General features: G+C 45.4%; 1 protein-coding gene across 2 annotated transcripts in view; it reads right to left on the bottom strand.

Moving 5' to 3' along the window:
- TMEM255B (transmembrane protein 255B) overlaps window positions 1–18,083 on the bottom strand; it is a 40,050-nt gene extending 21,967 nt beyond the window's left edge. For both annotated transcript variants that reach the window (XM_008143907.3, XM_054719989.1), the window contains exons 1-3: window positions 18,029–18,083; window positions 9,598–9,740; window positions 7,737–7,799 (exon numbers count right to left, since the gene is read on the bottom strand). In XM_008143907.3, coding sequence (XP_008142129.2) covers window positions 7,737–7,799; window positions 9,598–9,740; window positions 18,029–18,083 — 261 coding nt within the window. The remainder of the gene's footprint in view (window positions 1–7,736; window positions 7,800–9,597; window positions 9,741–18,028) is intronic.
- Between the last annotated feature and the right edge of the window lie 3,501 nt (window positions 18,084–21,584).

The following is a 21,584-nucleotide window of genomic DNA, read 5'->3' as shown; positions in this document are numbered from 1 at the left end:
GTCCAGGTCCCTGACTCACTCCTCCTGGTGGCTGTCATTCACAGACCTCCAGGTCATTCCCTCTTTCCTGGCTCACGGTCACCCTCACCAGTGTGACCACAGCCACGCTCCTTGGTGGCTCTGAGGTCCAGGGTGACCCTTCCACTGCCCTGGCTCTCAGCGCCTGGCCCATGTTCACCGCCTTCCTCAGCACACAGCCCCTCTCAGTGCTGGCCACGCCCTGCACAGTCTTACTTCCCACTCAGCACTGCCACACAGGCGCCAACCCTCCAACCACCCGGCCCTTCACCCTGGTCCCGCACTGGTCACCATCTGAACTGTGTACACATTTCCCAGCTTACAGACCCTGTGAATACCCACAACCCCTTTGCTCTTCCCTCGCGGTCTTACCAAAACCCAAACTTAGTTAAATACGGCTCTCCAACTTCACACCTGAACAGGTGAGCATGGGGACCTGTCCTCACTCATCTGAGGACCATACCTGCTCCTCTGACCAGCCCCACACATCCTTCCTCCCAGCAGCAGGTGACCCTTTGCTCAGTTCCCTGGGAAAGCAAAAGCCATCAGAAGAGAACTTGTACAATGACCACGCCTGCCAGCCCTGCGCCGGCCCCACACTCAGGGCTGCACGCCTTCGTGCTCCACAAACACTGCACCACCAGCCCTGCCTCCTCCCCCACAGCCTCCTGTCTTCACCTCCACTAGACCTTCCGTCGGCACAGACATGCCAGAATTCCTCCTTTCTCAAACCACAAACCATTTCCTTGATGTCCACTCCCCTGTAGCTCCTCCTCCTCCTCCTTTCAGCTTCCCTTAACCTTCAGAAGGCTGCTGATGTTGCTGTCTGCACACTAGTGTCTGTCCCTACCTTGCCAAGGTTAGCCATCACCTGCACGTGTCTACTCCATCTTCACCCCTGCACTCCGTCTCCTCCATCTGTACCCCTACCCTTTGTCTCTTCACCTTTGCCGCTACCTTTTCTCCTCTCGACCACAGTCAATAAAGCTAAAAATCAATAACAAATGGAAAATCCACAAATATGTGAAAATTAAACACACCTTCTTAAACCAATGGGTCAAATTAGAAATCACAAGGGAAATTTAAAAACACTTTGAGATGAACAAAAATGAAAACAAAAACAGCCGATCTCAAGGGACATGGCAAACACAACGCTCATTAAAAAAGGAGAAAGATTTCAAATTAGTAACCTAACACTTTAAGAACTTGAAAAATAACAGCAAACTAAACCCAAAGCCAGCAAAAGAAAGGAAATAATAAAGGTTAAAGCAGGTACACAAGAAATAGAAAATAGAAAAATAGTAGAGTCAATGTAACTACAAGTTGGTTCTTTGAAAAGATTAACATTATTGACAAGTGTTTAGCAACTGACTACAAAAACTAGAGAAAAAAGCAAATGACTAAAATCAGAAGTGAAAGTGGGAGCATTATACTAACTTTAAAAGAATTGTAAGAAAATACTATGAATTATTATACACCAACAAATTTGATGATCCAAATGAGATGGACAAATTACTGAAAGGCACACAAATTACCAAAATTAACTTAAGAAAAAAATAGAAAATCTCAATAAACCTATAAGAAGTAAAGAGATTGAATCCATAACCAAAAACCTCCCAACAAAGAAAATCCCAGGACCAGATGGCTTCACTGATAAATTATACCAAATAGTTAAAGAAGAATGACATCAATCCTACTCCAACTCTTCCCAAAAGTAGAAAAGGAGGCAACACTTCCGGACACTCAGTGAGGGCAGCATTAGCCTGATACCTAAGCCAGACAAAAATATGCAAAGACAGGATAAACAGCAGACCACATCCCTTATGAATATAGAGGTGAAACTCCTCAATCAAATACTAGCAAACTGAACCCAACAGCACGTTAAAAGGATCACACCCCAGGTCCAGGAATGCAAGAGTGATTCAACACAAGAAAACCAATCAATGTAATATAGCACATTAAAAGAATGAAGACAAAAAAACAACCTAAATTGTCATCTCAATTAATGCAGAAAAAGCACTTAACAAAATCCAAATTCTTTTATGATATTAACACTCAACAAATTAGAAATAGAAGAGAATTTCCTTAACATGATAAAGGGTATTAACCAACACCTCCAGCGAGCATCATACTCAATGGTAAAAGACTAAAAGCTTTCTCCCTAATAAAAGCAACAGGACTAGGATGCCCGCTTTCACCACTGCTGTTCAATATTTTCCTGCCAGGGAAAATTAGGCAGGGAAAATTGGGCAGAAAAAAATAAAAACAAGGCACCTACATTGGAAAGGAAGAAGTAAAACTATCTCTATTCACATGATTCCAAGTATATAAAATACCAAATAATCCACAAAAACACTACTACAAATAATGAATGAATTCAGCAAAGTTGCAAGGTTCAAGATCAATATACAAAAAATGAGTGGTTTCTATACACCATCAATTAACAACTTAAAAAGGAAATTAAGAAAAAAATCCATTTATAGTATCATCCAAAAAAATTAAATAATTAAAAATAAATTTAATTGAGGGGGTAAAGGACTTGTACACTAAAAAATACAAAAACTTGTTGAGAGAAATTTTAAAAGACCTAATTAAATGGAAAGAATCCCATGCTCATGGATGGGATGACTTAATATTGTTAAGATGGAAATATTCTCTCCAAAGCAATCTAGAGATTCAATACAACCCCTAGCAGAATATCAATGGCCTTTTTGCAGAAATGGAAAAACCACATGGATGTGCAAGGGGCTCTAAATAGACAACACAATCCTGAAAAAGAAAAACATCATGAGAGGACTCATGCTTTCTGATTACAAAAATTACTAGCAATCTACAGTAATCAGAGCAGTGTGATGTTGGCATAAGGCTAGACATATAGACCACAGTCTATATGTCACTGAGATTAAAATTCAGAAATAAACCCAAACACCTATGTCCAATTGATTTTCAACAAGGGTGCCAAGTTCATTGAGTGGGGTATAAGAACAGTCTCTTCAGAAAATGGTGCTGGAATAACTGGATACCCACATGCAAAAGAATGAAGCTGAACCCTTACCTTATACCATATGCAAAAATTAACTAAAAATTGATCAGTGAGCTAAAATTATAAAACTATTAAAAGAAGCATAAGGGTAAATCTTCATGACCTCAGTGTGGTGATGAATTCTTAGATTTCACAACAAAAGCATGAGCAGTAAAAGGAAAAATAGATAAAATGGACTGCATCACAACTTAAAACTTTGAGGCAGAGACTGTGTCCCTTGTGGTACATAGTAAGCTCTCGATGACTACTTGTTGAAATGAGATGTATCTTCTCAGACACACAGGTGATATAATGCATTGCCTGAAATTGGACTTTCCAATTCAAAGAAGACAGATCTCTGTAGGGAATCCTGCTGACTGTCAGTCCAACATCCTCGCCTCCTCCTTTCTTTCCTGCTAACTAACATTGATTTTATTCAGGCCCCTTAAGTCCACATTAGTCACCTCCCTCTGGGGGCTGACCCCACCCAGCTCCTCAGTGAGCCTGTTATTGGTGAGATAATCCAATGACAAGGGTTGGTTTAGAAATGAGTGTGGAACTGGCCAATGAGATAAAAGGGAAAGTCTGCCATGGACGCTGGGAAAGTTTTCTCCTTCCTACGAGAGAATCAAAGGAAGACACCATCTGCTTCCTTCCTCTGGATGCTGCTATATCAGGAGGGTGACAACCCCGTGGGAGTGGGGCCTCAGGACACACTGAGCCATCGAGTCAGCCGGCCATTAAACCACCCACTCTGGACGTCCTGGAGGGATACAAATCCTCACAGTCTTTAAAGCTGGAGTTTATGTTATTTGCAGCCAAAAGCTCTGCAACCACTTCCACCTAAAGTTCATGTCTTCCAAAGAGCCATTCATTCACTAAGCAAAGGTGTGTGGCAGTGAGAAAACTAGATTGGCATCTCAGGGAACATGCCATTATAAACAGGTAAGTGCTAGGAAGGATAAATGTTATAAAGGTATGAATCCCGGAGGTTAGGGGAGCTTTCCTGAGGACGTGGCATTTTTGCTGAGATATGAAGGAGGAACTGGAGTTAATTAAGTAGAAGAAGGTGGGGATGGAGGATAGGGACATTCCAGACAAGTAGAGAGAGACAGAGACAGAGAGGGAGAGACAAGAGAGGGAGACAGCTCAGCTAGCAGGAGCTTGGCAAGAAGTGGCACTCATTAAGTGTTTATTCCGTCCCTCAGCACCCAGAGACAAGCAGGAGGACAGCCTGGAATGTCCCCTGACCTCTCCAGCTCTCCCAGGAGGTGGCATTGGTGGCCTGAGCCTGTAAGTAAAACTCCTAACAGGAATAAAGCAAAGGCTCGGCTCTGCTCTGCTTAAGGTGAAAGGAAGCTGGAGGTGGCCCTCCTCTTGTCTTCCTCACCCTCCCCCTCTTCAGAACAGACCACACATGTCAAAGATAGAACCTGTCTTGTAGAATAAGATGGAGGATTCATTACCTGAGAGGAGACCAAACACTCCTATATGTTCCTTAGGATAATCTGTCATGGGAGTTTGTTCTTATCTAATCTACTAAGTATTATTCTTATAGGACATAGAGATGACATCTTTGTGATGATCAGTTGCCTGCAGCAGGATCTTGTCTATAATCACAGAGAGAAACAGATGAAGGGAGACAGGGAATGGAGTAAAGGAGGATTTCAGCTGACATTTGAAGTAATGACGAGGGTCAAGGTCGAAGAGGAGGAGATGATATATAGGAAAAGATGCCAGTGGGGTCATGAAACCCTCCTGGGATTGGGGAGGGAGCCCCTCTAGCGTATATGGTGAAAGAACACTCACAGCACATCACGCAGTGAAAGAGCTTGAGAGATGAGTTCAGACAGAGTTAACTCCACATTGACCTTCCGACAGGGTCGTGGTGCCATTGGTTCTCCTGGTCTCATTTCAGCCTTTATCCACCAGGAGCTCCGCCTTCTCCTCCAAGCCTTGGAATGGAACCTTCTGGGCCCTTCTCAACCTCAACTGCCTCTTCTCTGCAAGGCCTCTGGGGTCCAAAGGCTCCTGGTCGTGCTTGAGGGTGAGCCTTTGGAAGAGATGCTCGCCCAGCCCAGCCTGGGGGCCGGCCAGCCTGCGGATGTGAGTCAGGTGTCGCCCATCTTCTTGATCAGTTTCACCTCCTCATCCAGGAAGTGGTTCTCCAGGAAGTCACAGAGCTGAGGGTCACCCTCAAGCACGACCAGGAGCCTTTGGACCCCAGAGGCCTTGCAGAGGCCCCTCTGCATCCCCCTGGTGTCTCTGGCTTTTACCTGAGCCTCTCCCCGAAATTACTAGTCACTCTTTTTACCACCCTGGAGCCCTCTCCCACGCATTGGAACAAATGAAACAATAAAGCTTTTTGCAGAAAAGAAAAAAAGAACAGGCTGCCAGGGAGCCGCTGGCCAGAGAGTCACATCCTGGCACACACTCGCAGCCGCAGCGTGGGAAGCTCCAGGTTAGTGCGGCGAAACATGTTGTGAGTTGCGCAGCCAGCCCCGCGTGCTGGGAAAGGATGGCCCACAGCCCCTGTGACTGGATCCTTCAAACAAGAAGGAACAGAGGGACCAGGGTCCAGAGGCCAAGACCGTGCGGGTGGAACGGAGGCTGGTCCTCAGAAGTCACACCCCAGCAGGGCAGAGGTCCAACTTCGCTTCTCCTGGTGGATCTTGGAGAAGGCAGGTGCCACCAAAGCAATAGTTCTTATGTAATCAGCGTGCTGAGCCTCCTCAGTAGCAGGTACACACACTCAAAAGCCCCAACACTCGGGTGCTTACATACTGGAACTTGACCTGTTTTCTATAACCAGATCTAGTTTCTGTCACACACACCCCAGGTGGCCAGATGGCAGGAAAGGTGGGCAACTCCGGTGGCTTCTCCATTCACCCTCCTCACCCCAAACCCCCCACCTTCTCCTGAAGTTAACCACACTTCTGGAAGGTGTAGGTGGCAGCATCTTCAGGGGAAGGTATCCCTCAGGGTCCCTTGTCCTTCAGCCCCTCCCCAACAGACCAAAAGCTGACCTTAGGCAGAGGAGAGGAGAGGGAGACAACAGGAGCCTCTTACACAACACTCAGTGGAAGAGAAAAAATGGTATCTCTAGACCAGACAGACAAAGGCTGATGCCCTTAACCCTTCGCAGGAAATGTTTTTCATCTATAAGTTACTTATTAGTCCTTATTGGTTCTTCTATTTCAGTGGCTTTTAACCTATAATCCAGGGAGATCCCTGTGTGTGTGTGTGTGTGTGTGTGTGTGTGTGTGTGTGTGTGCGCGCGCGCGCGCATATGGTGGGGAGGAGATAGCAGCTAACCAACTTTTAGGCCTTTAACTTCTCCATCTCTGCCTTTGGGACCATGCTAAGCTACAGGGCTATTAGTGAAACCAGTGATTCATGTGTCTGTTTCGGTGACTACAAAGTAATAACTCACTCATCAATGGAAAAGTATCAAAAGCTGACTCAGTTTGGAGCATTCTTTAGATGTCACTGGAGACTAACATAATAATGGGCAGAGATAATGATGAAGCCACTTCTAATGATTAGATTGAACAGAGTGAAATGATACCACGTAATGATATCATTATAGACGAAATGAGACCATGTCTGGGATTAGTTTCAAAATAACATGAGAAGGGAAGAAATGGGTGGGAGCCGAAGCAAGACCGGCCCTGAGTCAACAGTTCATGAAGTTGGGAGATGAGTACAGAGGGGTTCATTCTACCAGTCTGTCTAGTTTGCAATATGTTTAAATTTTTCTGTAGTAAAAAATTAAAATTATTCAAGAAAAAAATAAAGCATTCTTTATATTTAGGAGCATATGAAATACAAACATTCTCTCTTCGGCTAACATTTTCTCAGCCTGCTATTGTCCCTCTTTGAAACAACTTGCTCTGACTAACCTATGTGCTTAAACACGGTATTCAACAATGGCTACTATTCTCTGAACACCTGCCATGGGCCAGCGTGTGCTGGATATCCTCACGTGCATTAGCTCAGATGCTCCAGGCACCCCTGAGAATGCAGGCACTGGGGTTCAAGTCTGCCAAGTAAGATTCCCGAGATCACGCTGCTACGGTGATGGACACAGGTTTTGGCTTTCACAACCATTAAATTAAGTGTTAGATAGTGAAATATATGTTTATCATTCAAAGTTAGCCTTGGAAGAAAGCTTTCCTTGAAAAGGCAGAAATGAGATTGTGGAGGCATCGCAGACAACGCCAGTCAGAGGGCTGTGCTCTGAGGAACCTGGGGGACCCTAACTTGCCAGGTGTACAGGGAAGCTAATTGGGGAGCTGGAGCCCACACTGCTTTAGCAGCTGCTATCGATTCCAGATTTTCATCCTTCCATTCCAAGGTCCACATTTCTTCTACTAAAGCCATAAAAATGAACTTCCAGTATCCAGACTGTGGAAAAAAGAAGCAAAACTATCTATATTTGCAGGTGGTCTAATCCTATGGATGGAAAATTCTAAGGAATCCACTAAAAATAAAAACTACAAGACCTAATAAATGAGTTCAACAATTATTAGGTCTCATAGATATAAGACTAAATAGAAAAACCAATTGTATTTTTATACACTTGCAATAAACAACCCTAAAAAGGAAGTTAAAAAAACAGTTCCATGCTATTCAGCCTTAAAAAAAAAAAAAAGATGAAGTATTGCCATTTGAAAGTAACAATGTATTTTCTTACCATTTGCCTTCGATTCTCCACAAGGTTGATGCCAATAATTCCTAAGAAAGATCCGAAGCCCAGCTGAGAGCAAGGGAAAAACAAGGAAAAAGCACCCAGTTAGCACGTCTGGTGGCTTGATGCTGACTTTTAACGGTAAAGAATGCATAGGAGACTGCCGCCCTTAAAACATCTTATCAAAGGGCCAAGGCGGGCCACTCCCGCCTCTCCAAGTTCTGACCTCTAAGTGGCAGATGGGTCCATGTACATTTGTGTGGGCTCCTCAGGCTCAATGGAAGCCGGCGATTGGAATAGGAACTTCTGAGTCATGATCCATCTCTTCTTCTTCTTCTTCTTTTTTTTTTTTTATCTTTATAGTTGAAAGAATTACATATGTCCCCTTTTTCCCCCATTGACCTCTTCTACCCCGCTCCTGCTCCATACCCCAGGCCTTTACCACCCTATTGTCAGCGTCCATGGGTTATGCATATATGCATACAAGTTCTTTGGTTGATCTCTTCCCACCCACCCACCCTCCGCTGCCTGCCTTCTGAGGTTCGACAGTCTGTTCCATGCTCCTATATCTCTCGTTCTATTTTGTTCATCAATTTATTTTGTTCATTAGATTCCACATATGAGTGAGATCATGTGATACTTGTCTTTCTCTCATCAGCTTATTTCACTTAGCATAATACTCTCCAGGTCCATCCATGCTATTGCAAATGGTAGGAGTTCTTTCTTTTTTTACAGTGCATAGCATACCATTGTATAGATGTACCACAGCTTTTTTATCCACTCATCTGTTGGTGGGCACTTGGGCTGTTTCCAAATCTTAACTATTGTAAATTGCGCTGCAATGTACATAGGGGTGCATATATTCTTTCTGATTGGTGTTTCTGATTTCTTGGAATATATTCCTAGAAGTGGGACCACTGGATCCATCTCATCTTCTATGTTCAAACATTTTAACTCTTAGGTCAGGAAGAGATTACAGGAAAAGATAGCATTGTGTGCCCCCTTTTCCCCTCCTGGAGGACAACCTCTTTATGGTAGCCCAGACCACTCACAGCTCATCTTCTGCATCTGGGCCTCAGGTGAGAGGCCCACCTGATATTTCTCCTGGGCCTGTCTCAAGTCCCATAGTCAGAGAAGGACTCCTCCGGTAAGATATTAGGAAACTAGAACTACGGGTGTTTCAGAAGAAGGGTTACCCGTCACCTGTGGACATGGCTGACACCACTCAGAGATAAGCTTTTGACTCAGGTGAGCAGACAAACAGATAACCTTGGGGAAGAAGAGAGGGAGAAGGGGGGATGGTGCCTAGAGGCTCCTGAGAATCAGTTGTAATCATCCATCAAGACTTCTTGGCAGGTATCTTTTAAAGCTACATGTCCGTTTTCTGAGGACTGGTTCAGTCAGCTTGGTCTCACGGGGCTAAAATCTAGGTGTCACAGAGCTGGTTACCTCTGGAGGCTCTGGGGAGAATCCGGGCCATGCCTTTCCCATGTCCAGAGCTGTTGCGCTCCTTGGCTCATGGCACTTCGTCCATCATCAACTTCTCCCATCGCACAGCTGAGGCCTCTCCTGTGCCCTCCCCCACTTCTAAGGACCCTGTGCTAACACTGGACACCTGGATGATGCAGGATCATCGTCCACACCCTGGACCCCCCCTGTTGCTGTGTAGCCCACCACAGTCACAGGTCCCAAGAAGTAGGACCCAGATACCTTTGAGGTCATCATTCTGCCAACAATAACCACCAAAACAAGTTCCCATACCCTAAAAACCTCCAGCTCTGGGGAGCTGGAGCGAAGTGTGTCACCACCACACAGACATCTGTGGTGCCCAGTGCCCCCCTTCAGACCCCTGGGCCCCGTCACTCACAATGATCCCTGGGTAGTAGCCCCCCACGGTCACATTCTCCGTCCTGGTGGTGGCAGCGAGGCCGATGGTCAGGATGAAGACAGACACCACAAGCAGAGACCCCACAAACCAAAGGGAAGTCTTCTTTCTTCTCCCAAACCCTTCTGGGAGGAGGATAAATGAGGAAGCTGTTAGTAAGGGGCAGGCTCCGAGGGGGGTCCTAGTAAACATGAGCGCATTTGGTGTCTGCACGGCCCTTGTCTCTGAGCCCTACAGGCTCTGGGAGGCCTCTCTGACCTGGAGCCAGGGGCGCATGCCCACTGCTCTCTCCTTCGTCAGGGTCCACCTCAGGGGCACTGAAGCTTAACCATCTCAATCCCTATGACCCCACAAAACAGGGAATGAAAGGAACGCAGGGTGTTTCTTCTGGTGCCAAAGGTGTCTAAATCAAGTGTGTGTGTGTGTGTGTGTGTGTGTGTGTGTGTGTGTGCGCGCGCACATGTGTTTAATGGGGAAAACAACTTAATATCTGATTGCAACCACTAGCTCAGATGACCACCTGAATTGCAGACATGCAGACATTGTTCACACTATAAAAAAAGGGCAGGAAAACGTTTTTTCTTCAAGGGCCATTTGGATATTTATAACATCATTTGCAGCCCATACAAAATTATCAACTTAAAAACTAGCCTGCTATATTTGGTCAAACATTTCATTAACTCACCCCTAATGCCTTGGCAGGGCCAGACCAAATGATTTCTCGGGCCTTATACAGCCCGCAGGCTGGATGTCCCCCATCCCTGGCTCTAGAAGGTTTGCCTCCAAAGATTTGCACTTCCGCAGTCCTAACAGCAAAGCTTAATGTCAAGTCAAGGTTAGAACACCCAAGAACAGGATTGTTACACACTCAGAAATAGATTGCACGAAACTGTAAATCGATGTGAAAGCTCAGAAAAACTTAGCTCAACTGAGTACACAAACCTAGCAAGAGTATATGTCTTAGGAAGGACACTTCATTCCGGGGGCTGAAGGGAACCTCATGTAAGACCCCCCTCTCCCTTCACCAGCACCTCTGCCAGACTCAACACAGCCCTCGGCACAGCCCACTCCCTCCAGACCCTTGGGAAGACACTGCTCCCCAGAATCTCATCCTAAACCACCTATTACCTTCCCCCTGGAGGGGACAAGATCAACTCATTCACTAAGAGAATAAACTACCAGAGAGCTGAAGGTCTGGGCCCAGGTGCAGTACCCAGGACCTGGGCATGGCAGGGTAGAGTCAGGAGGGGGCTCCCCTCTGCACAGTGGCCCTGTCCCTAATGTTGCCTGCAAGGCTCTGCTCTGCAAGCCCTGGCCCAGCCTCTTTAGACTCAGACGTGGATGTTTAGGATTTAAATCCCAGCCTTCAGGCTCCAGTTCCTTCCATTATGCGTGCCTCTCTCTGGCTCCCTAAAGATGCAGGTTTATCTGCATCCACAAGGAGGACTCTTGTCCCTGCCCCCTGGCTTCACTTGCTAGCACCAGCTGTACCTGGGAGAGAGAGCCAACTGTTGCAGAATTTTGAGCAGAGGAGGGAGGGAGGTCCTCTGGTTCCCTTTTTCTGATTCCTGCAGCACTGTGCTTGCTGTGTTGAGAGTAAACTACAGAGGAACAAGGATGGACTATGTAAAACCTTCTCCAAAGGCTCCGCCTTGAGGATGGGCCAGCTGGGCAGCCCGGCCACGCAGGAAAGGGCAGGGCCTTCCTGAACAGCGGTGGCCCACTGACGATGGCGCTGTGCGGCCCTCACCGAGAGCACAGGTAAAGCAACAAAGTTGTCGTGATCACAGGACCAGCGGAGTACAGAGTGAACCCATGAGTGGATGCATGAGTAGACACACAGGAGCCCAGAGATGATGTGGGAGATGATGCTGACTGCCCACGGCCACGCCACCAGGCACATCACTCCGACACGGGTTCTGCAACATCTCCCAATGCTTCTAAACTCCGCACACATTCTAGAGCAGGCGTCCTCAAACTATGGCCTGCGGGCCACATGCGGGTGTTTTTGCCGTTTTGTTTTTTTACTTCAAAATAAGATATGTGCAGTGTGCATAGGAATTTGTTCATAGTTTTTTTTTAAACTATAGTCCGGCCCTCCAACGGTCTGAGGGACAGTGAACTGGCCCCCTGTTTAAAACGTTTGAGGACCCCTGTTCTAGAGTGACATTCCCTACTTTCTGTCCAGTCATACTAGCCACCCCGAGGCCCATCATCCCTCCCAAAGCACTCTGTCCTGAGGACACTGACTGAATGACAACCCAGGTGGTCTGATGCCCAGGCCACAGTTGTACTCTTATCAAGAGGTCAGGCCCTGCTTGCTGTGTCAGCAGAAGCAAGTCACTTCCTGTACCTGCTGCAGTTTTGTGGATGGCGAGGAAGTTCCAACTCAAGTGGAATCTGAGAGGTGCCCTGATTGATTAGTTATGTCTGCCCTGAGCATGGGAGGAAGGAGCTGGGGCACATTTGCCAGCCCTGAATAGGAAATCCAAGGCCCCTCCAGACGGCATTCTTGCATTTTTCTCCCCACTTGTCTTTTCTCAGTTTCACACTTCTTCTTTTTCTTCTCACATGTAACTTTTTCAGTGACCTCAGGAATTTCTCTTTCCAACACTTCTCATTATATTTGTGAACTAAAAACCAACCCTAATTGGGGTTGGAAAATATAACCAAAGTGATAATGACATTTTTACAAGGGAAAGAAATATTGTAAGTTTTCTATTTAAAAGGTATGGCTTTTAGCCTGTTCATAAAAGCAATAGTTATTTATTGTAGAACAGTTATAAAGTACAGGAAAATACCAAAAAAAATTTTCTTTTCACAGTAATCTTATCACCCAAAATTGCCAAATAGCCATATAGCCTTATGGTCTTTCTTAAATTGGGACCAGAATGTTTTCAAAAATCCTGCCACTTGCAACAACATGGATGGACCTTGAGAATAGTATGCTAAGTGAAATAAGTCAGTCAGAAAAAGCTAAGAACCATATGATTTAACGCATATGTGGGATATAAAACTGAAACTCATGAATACAGACAACAGTGTGGTGGTTGCCAGAGGGAAGGAGATGGGGGGGAAGGAAGGGGGTCCTAATATATGATGATGGGAGAAGATTTGACTTTGGGTGGTGGGCACACGGTGCAATACACAGATCTTATAACATAGAAACCCACACCTGAAACCTATGTGATCATATTAACCAATGTCACCCCAATAAATTTAATTAAAAAATAAAAATCTGTGTTTCTTTTAACTAATAAACTATAAGGATTTGTCCAGCTTTTAAAATACTTTTCTAAACATAATTTTTATTTATAATGTGTATTCCACTAAATGGATGTGCCAATTAACCTATCCCTGCTATTGTATATTTGGGTTGTTTCTAATTTGTTATTATTAAAACACAATGCAGAGCACAGGGGATTTGACAGCAGTGAAACTGTTCTGAAAGATACTATACATGTCATTATAAATGTGTCCAAACCTGTAGAATGTACAACACCAAGAGTGAACCCTAATTTACACTATGGATTCTGGGTGATAATGATGTGTCAATGTTGGCTCATTGACTGTAACAAATGTTGATAACGGGGGAGGCTGTGCATATGAGGGAACAGGGGGTGTATGGGAATTCTCTGTATCTTCCCCTCAGTTTTGCTGTAAACCTAAAACTGCTCCCCCCAAAAAAATGAAATACAGTTTTTAAAAAGAAAAACTCAATATGATAAACACCTTTTAAGGATAAATTTCTACAAGGGGAATTTTAGGGCAAGAAAGCAAAATATTTTTAAGGACAAAGTAAAAGTTTTGAAGTAAAATTTAACTTTACAAAGCAGAAGATAAACCTACAGTCCTTGTACAAGCTTTGGTAAGAATTCTCTGTGGCTCCACAGAATCCTTCGTTTACAAGCAAGAGAGTGTATATAGCTTTATCTGATGGTTGTTAAATTGCTGTTTTCATTGTTGTTTTCTAGTAATTTTTATTACAAACATAGAATTGTTGAGGGTGACACATGTGTGGGAGTGTTCCATGGGAAAACACAGCCACAAATGCAGGCTGACGCTCGATGTCTTTGGGACACTGCATTTGCATCTGCTCTGGGAGTTAGTTCCCTAGAGTGGACTTCCCCTTGACTAACGTTTACAGCATCTTACTTGCAAAGAGGGGTGCATGCAGATAGAATGACCCTTTCTTCTTGCATTTGTTCAAAGCCTGAAACCAAGGCCACCTGTACAAGGTAGTGAGCCTGGGAGTCAGATAGATGGGCAGTTCTGGGAATGATTGCAGCAGATGTGGGATGTCTGTGGGGAAACAGAGGCCTGAAATGGCAACGCCACTTTGAGAACAAGTGGCCAACAGAGAAAAGCAAAAGAAAGAAACCTCCCCAGGGGTGAAATTCTGCTCTGGTTTATTAATTTTAGAAAGATAGGAACATTAAAAAAAAAAAGGACACCAAAGTTAAAAATATATATGCCAGCTGGTATGGCTCAGCAGTTGAGTGTTGACCCAGGAACCAAGAGGTCACAGATTTGATTCCTGGTCAGGGCACATGCCCGGGTTGCAGGCTCGGTCCCCAGCAGAGGCCAGGGGGATGGGGAGGGGGTGCAAGAGGCAGCCGATCAATGATATTTCTCCCTCATTGATGTTTCTATCTCTCTATCCCCCTCCCTTCCTCTCTTTCTCTAAAAATCAATAAAAACATATTTTTTATAAAGTTAAAAATAGCCCTGACCGGTTTGGCTCAGTGGATAGAGCGTCGGCCTGCAGACTGAGGGGTCCCAGGTTCAATTCCAGTCAAGGGCATGTACCTTGGTTGCGGGCACATCCCCAGTAGGGAGTGTGCAAGAGGCAGCTGATCGATGTTTCTCTCTCATCGATGTTTCTAACTCTCTATCTCTCTCCCTTCCTCTCTGTAAAAAAATCAATAAAATATTTTTTTTTTAAAGTTAAAAATATATCTTCTACATTTTGGAAGTTAATGTAATTGTTCTTGTGGACATTCATAAAATAATCATATTAACAGTAACAGTACTACCTAGTAACTGGGTAGCAACTTCGGCTTTTCTCTCTCTTCGTCTCATTCAATGAAGATCAGAGGATTAATCTCTCCTGATTCCCGTGCTACCCTATCCAGCCTCCACATATCTGTGAACAGAGCCACATGCTGATGGCTTTTAATTGGTGCAATTTCCTCTTCAGCTATTCTTCCTTGACTATTTTTTCCCTTAGTTTCCCATTTCAATGTTGTGATTATTAAAATGTGATTTAAGATCCGTAGGACTTGTAAACTAAATTTTATGGGACTAAGTATTTGAGAAAATTATCAGACGAATGCCCTCCTCCTCAAAAGATTTTGTTTTGCTAGTTTTCTTAATTAAGTGATTTGCATATCTGTTATGCCCAAAATAATTCACTAGGTGCCTCAGCATTTACTTCAAACCACAGTTATAACCTTCTCTGTGCCTCATCTCTTAGCTCCCTTAGGAGTCTGTCTGCAGAAGCCCCTCGACGATATCCTGGTTCTTCAAGCTTGTAATTCTGTGTCTTATTCATCTCCTCAGGGACGCTGGCATGACGAACGAGGATCAGATCCACTAAGCTAGCAGCATTTGGTCAGCCCTTGTCAAACTGATTAGTGACATCCTGACTTCTAATCACAGAGTAAAACGTTAAACACATCTCTGAGCTCGTGAAAATCTTCCCATGAATCATTTTCAATATAACTTTACTATTTCACCACTTTTTCCCAAATTGGACTCTTTCTCTGAAGCTGCTACACGATAAAAAGCAGAAGGTGTGAGCTATCCCCTTTTGTCAGCATTTCTATCATAGGTTCCCAGGTTCATATCAGGCCAGGAAAGAGAGCCAGCATCATTCATATGGGACACTGGGGACACATGGTTCTGAACAATCTTCTTCTATTCACACATACTGTCACATTTTGACTCCAGGTACAACAGAGATAACAAAAAGAAAAATCGTGAACTTATTCTTTATAAATATAGGATAGTGCAAAAAAAAATAAGAATCAAAATATTAATTCAAGAAAGGTAAGAATAGGTTAAGATTGCCTTATAATTACCATGAGACAGATGCATTTTTAGATCAGTTTTTGGAGAGAAAGGAGATTTTGAATTGGAGAAAGACAACTAGAATTACCTGAATTGTTCCCTAGATTCCCCTATCCCGTTAGCAAGACTATTATGATGTGCATTGCTACAATTAAAGCGCTCTTAAGACAGTGCCTGTGAACTAAAATACCTACTATTAGGTGTGTAACTGTGGTGACAGCTTACATGGACTGTCTCCACCCTGTTCTGGATCTGCTCAGACCAGCTGTGTGATCTTAGGCAGCCAGCCACCCTCTCTGAGCCCAGCCGAAAGAGAACTCCGTGAGAGCTGGGGCTGTGTCTATCTTGTTGTGTGCTGGACTCCAGGGCGAGCTCCCACTAGGAGACAGTGCGTTTCCTCATGCTGGATGAATGAATGAACTTCAGTTTCCTGACCTGTGAAGTTGAGGTAATAATAACCACCTACTTTGTCCACCTCTTAAGACTGTGATAAGGATCCAGTGAGAGAATATATGTGAAAGGTCTATATATGTTTATATGAATGAAATGAATATATTAATCATGGCATTAATAAATATATTAACCATGGTAGTGTTAATGTTAAGATGGCATAGCACTTGTTCTTCACCAGTGTTTCTTCAACTGGGAGTTGAGGGGAGTAATTCTGACGTGTGAAGCTGAATGGGCCAACAGCTACATCTCACCTGTCTTGCTCACTGTTTTTCCAAACTCCAGTCTGTCCCCCTGTGCGTCCTATCTAGAATATCTCAGAGTATCACCTTGTCACTCCCCATGAACCCCTCCAGTTCTCTTGCCCCTACCTGTCCCTACGCCCAGCCTTGGCCAGAGTTGCTAAACCACAGCTCCTGTGACAACCTGGTCTTGTCTGGAAGAAGTGCAAGGATAGGGGCCGCGGGGGAGCAGATTCTGTCTCCATCACTCAGCACTTTCTCCACTTAGTAAAGCCAGGAAGGGAAGGGAGATCTCATAAAGACTTGGGGGTGGGGGCATTCAAAGTCGTGGCCTACCTGCTGGCAGGGCCCAGGGCTCCCCGAAAGAAGAATGAGTTCTTTTAATCATGGGGGGATACCCAGTTGTGGAGATAAAGTGACAGTCCCTGGGAAAGTAGACCAAGGCAGAAGGATATACCCCCAGCCATCAATCTCCCTGTTTTTTCTGATTTTAATGTGACATGTGCCCAAGGTGGTGAACACAGAAATGTAAGAAAGAAAATACCCATAATCCCACCCGGCTACACTAAGGTTTGTGTTTTGACATAAAAGACCAACTCCTAGTGTTTTTTGAAATTTATAATTCCTCCTCACAAGAAAAAAAAAAGTCAAATGCTATTTTTAAACCATCAAGTCATTCTAGTATAATAATATAGTAATACCTAGTTAATAACACAAAGTTATTAGTAACTAATTTATTTCCTGGAGGATGAAAACGCATGTAAATAAGTTTTGCAATCGAGTATTTTGCTTTAGAGAGTGGGGGAAATAGAATTGTTTCTTTGAAGAAGAAGCCGGAGTCCTTGATTATTATTTAAAAATCAAACATTTCTAATCTGGTTTTTAAAAAGAGATTTTCCATAGTTACTCTAAACACGGTCATGAGGTTAAAAACCCATAGTTTTCAATGGGATCATTTCTGAAGCAAGGGGCAGGGCCCCAGGAGACCGCCCGTGGCCCCTCCCTGCGGCGGTCAGAGCATCCCTTACTGTGCAACATTTTCCCCTTATTTTCAAAATCTTCTCTGCCCTCTCCCCTTCAGGAAAACACACCCAACATGACCCCATATTGGCCACTTCCGAGTAGAGAACCTAGGCCCGTTCCCCAACTTGTAATGTGCAACAGGTTTCCTGTTTTCCCGCTCACGCCTGCCTTCCAGGCTGCATCGGTCTTGATTCCAGAAATCAAAGGATTAGAGATTCCGAGAATTTGTGGGGTTGAAGTCTGTGGAAGGGCGCCTTGGAATGGAGAAAAAAAAAAGGGGGGGGGGGAGCTGTGCCTCTGTCGCTTTCAAGCAAGAAGAAGCTAACTGGCTCCTTGGAAGGAACGTGAAGAAATGTTTAGAGGCTGAAACAGGGCAGAGACGGAAAGGAGGGCAGTGTGGGCTGTCCCGTTCATACATATGGTGGTCCATTGTTCCTAATGAAAGACAGTAGGGAGGAGACAGGGAGAGACGCACAGAAAGAGACGAGGAGAGAAACTATGAATGAAGAAGGGCCTGTGCCAGTGCCAGGGTCCCAGCGCTAACGGAGGCGGGAAGGACTGGCCCTGCGCTCCCCGGCGAGCTGGGACCCGCGGGGAGCCTTCGAGGATGCTCGGGCCGCGCTCACCTGTCGTGTCCAGCAGGGCCAGGGGCCCGGGCACCGGCAGCGCGGGCGGCTGCATCCCCGGCTGCTCCTTGGCGCGGCGCGAGGTTGGCTCTCCCAGGGCGACAGCGACAGGTGCTGCGCGGTGGCTGAAGGATCTGCCGCCCCTGAGCGCCGCCCTTCTCTCAGTCTGTCGGCTCCCTTCCCACCTGCTCTCCGCCCCCTCCTCGGTCCCCTCCTCTCTCCCGTCCTCCCCTGCCCCATCACTCCCCCTCCCCCCACCCCTCATCCTTCCCCCTTTTTCCTGGTCTCCCTCCTCTCACCCTCTCTCCCTTCTCCTCCCCGCCCCCAGCCTCCAGCCTCCTCTAGCTTTCTCAGAAATCAGACCCTCCAGCTAGGACGCCAGGAGCCGGAGACAGACCCAGGGTGGAGCACACTGGTGGATTTCCTGGCCTCTGTGCCCACCACTGGGGCCAGGAGAAGTAAATTCAGAAGTGAGTGGTTGTCATGGAGACGCCCACTTGTCTGGATTGAATAACTGGTAACATTTTAAGATGAAGAAACTGAGGCTCAAGGTAAGTGGTCCCAGCTCACGCCCACCACCCTGCGCACAGCCTGTTCCAGAAGCTGGAGGGGCTCGATCCGAAGTTCCAAAGGTTTACTGAAAATACGTTTTTAACATGTGTGTGAGTATTGCCAGGAATGATATCCTTTTCCAACTAATACATTTGTCACAGAAAATTTTAGATGCAAACTTGAAGGAGCAAGACTTTGAAAATGCGTTTTGGGCTACTGAGCCAAGAATCTCGAAAAGCACAGCTCTAAAGGGTCGTGGCAGCTGTAAGTACACCCCAAAAGTCCAGCGGCCCCACCTCACCTACATCCCCTCATCCTCCAACAATCTCAGGATCATTCCCCTTTCACAGATGAGGAAACTGAGGGTCCAGGAGGTTAATTGGTGTGACCAAGAGCAGATCCAAAATTCTTACAAAGCCTGCGTGTTTAATTATCGGGAGGGACATTAGTTAGAATTTACTCCTCAGAACCCCTCCTGCCCCAAGTGTGTGAGGTACGTTGGTGCCAGTTAGACCAGTTGACAGCTGGTATAGCACACTGCCTCGGGCCGACACAGGAGGCCTATAGCAAACTGAACTCTGCAAGGAGCAATAGTCTGGGATCAGGTTATTTTTAAAATGTAATGTAATTTAGCTCTTACAAAGGCAATTATGAGAAGATGAGGAAATCTGTCTTATACTAGTCTGAGGATAATCAGAGGGACTGAACAAATTATTATTGACGTGAAGATAACCTATTAAAACAGTTATGATAAATGTATGCTGTCCTCCCTAATACCAAATTCCTCCAGCTTAGAGTAAATGTTTAAAATATCCTACATTGTCCGACCTTGACTGCCCTTACATGAACACAGGTCCCAGCCGGCTCCAGAAACAACAGTCTCCTCAGAGGCTCTCACCCTGAGGTGCTAGTCCAATAGGAATGAGGGTGGGACTACCCTATGCCTACTCTTGAGCACCTACTATATGCCTCGCACTGTGATCGCCACTGTTCAAATGCTGCCTTCTTTAATTCATGCAGTATTATACCCATTTCACAGATGAAGAAACTGAGGCAACGAGAATTTAAATAATTTTTCCAAAGTCAAGTAGCTGGCCAATGGCAGAAACAAGATAGAAAACAGGTCAGTATAATATCAAAGCATAATTATATCTTCCAAATGGGAAAGAATATATTTATTTACCTGACTACAGACATTTAGTTTAATTTTTTATTTATGCAATCAACATATATTTACTGCATTTCCTCTATGTGCAACATACTAAAAGAGCTGCAAAGATGAATCATACAGACATGCCCTTTAAGAAATTCACAAATAAAAGTGAGAAATGGGGGGAAACAATGTACTATCTATATCTATATATATAAAAGGCTAGCATGCTAAGTGTTTGTCCAGGTAATGATGTCACGTAGCAATGGCCGGCTTCCTCTCCCTGGCAACTAGCCTCCTTGCAGTTTCTTCAGCCCAGGAGCACGACTTGCTTTATAGCCAGGTGGAAACATTTTGCACTGTAACCAAATGTCTGTGAAGCATTTTCCTGTGCCTCATCTCATGTGATCCTCACAGAAGTCCTGGAGTAGGTAGATAGGAGACTCAGTGGAATCCTATTTTCTTCTCATTAGCCAGAAAATTAAGATTTAGGAAGCTTAGAAACTTGACCTGACTGAAAAGTAAGAAATGGTGGACCTTGAAAATGACTTCAAGTTTTCTCACTGCGCAGAATATAGTCAAACACTGCTTCAGTTAAATATTTCACCCTTTGTTCTCCCTGCGTGATCTACAATAATAATCTGCTTCATGTTGACATTTACTGCTGTGTTGCTAACGATTACCTGAAAGAGAAGTTGGGGTGCTTCACTGGACTGGAAAAAGTTTAGCTAAATCAGAAAGCAGGTCTAATTAAGCAAGTTTATTCTATATATATAAAAGGCTAAGTTGACTTGTGCATGCGTGATACATACAAAGCTCTCGCTGGCGCCAATCACACACATGTGTTTCCATCTGTCATTGTCGATTGTGAATTTGGTTGACACTTCTATTATAGAGAAAGGGTGAATAGCGATATTAAAGTATTTCTTCTAATTAATTTCCTTTCAATGTGCATGAATTCGTGCACCAGGCCACTAGTTATACTGTAAAGCAAACAGCAATAATAGTATCTGTGAGTTCAATTACCTTACGAGAGCCTACCAGCATCCCCCTGGGCATGGCCCTGCACGTGCAGAGACTAAGGCCTTTCTGGTGACCAGCCCAGTGATCCTTAACCTTGCCTGAGGGTGCTCAGGACACTTCAGCCAGAGCCTCTGGAGGTGGGGAGCACTTGAGGTTCCCGAGTGGGTCCGTGATTAGTCAGGACTGGGAACCACTGCGTTTAGGACAGATAGGATGCTAAGGGAGAGAAGTGGAGGATAAGTGGTTCCAGGAAGAGGTGGTGTTTGTTTCAGGCCTGGAGGACGGAGCTGGGGCAGGGGGTTGGGGGAGCAGAGTTTCAGAGACTCTGAAGCAAAGCTAAGCCAGAGAGATGGAAAATTGCTATTAAGTCTCACAATTCCAGGCCATAGGTCTCCTTGCATCCTGCTCATACCTGGTGGCATACTTTTCCCCGCATGAAGGCCAGCGTGACCTGCTAATGTCCCTGGAGACCCATCCAGCATGGAAGAGCTGATGGGAGAGGCTAGCTCCACCCCAGACTAATCTTCCCGGATCCTGGGTCAGTCCATTGTCTTTGTGGGCCCCACACAATCATGTCAGCGCGCGCGCGCGCACACACACACACACACACACACACACACCAGGTTGGCCCCAGTTCCAGCCTAGACAGTGTTATGTCACAGTGGCAGATGAGGGGTGGGGTGGGGAAGGAGGTACATCCGGCCATTAGTCTTCACCAATTGCCCCCTGTCTGCCACTGAGCCCAGGCGGCTGTGGCCAGATGCCTCTGCATCCTCCCTGCCAGGTGAGAGGGTGGGGTCTGGGTGACCCTGTGCCCACTGCCCAGTCCTA

Source organism: Eptesicus fuscus, chromosome 8 (genome assembly GCF_027574615.1).
Source record: "Eptesicus fuscus isolate TK198812 chromosome 8, DD_ASM_mEF_20220401, whole genome shotgun sequence".
In the NCBI taxonomy this organism is placed as follows: domain Eukaryota; kingdom Metazoa; phylum Chordata; class Mammalia; order Chiroptera; family Vespertilionidae; genus Eptesicus; species Eptesicus fuscus.
The sequence above is the reverse complement of the archived record's forward strand: the minus strand, read 5'-3'. Positions and strand labels throughout refer to the sequence as shown.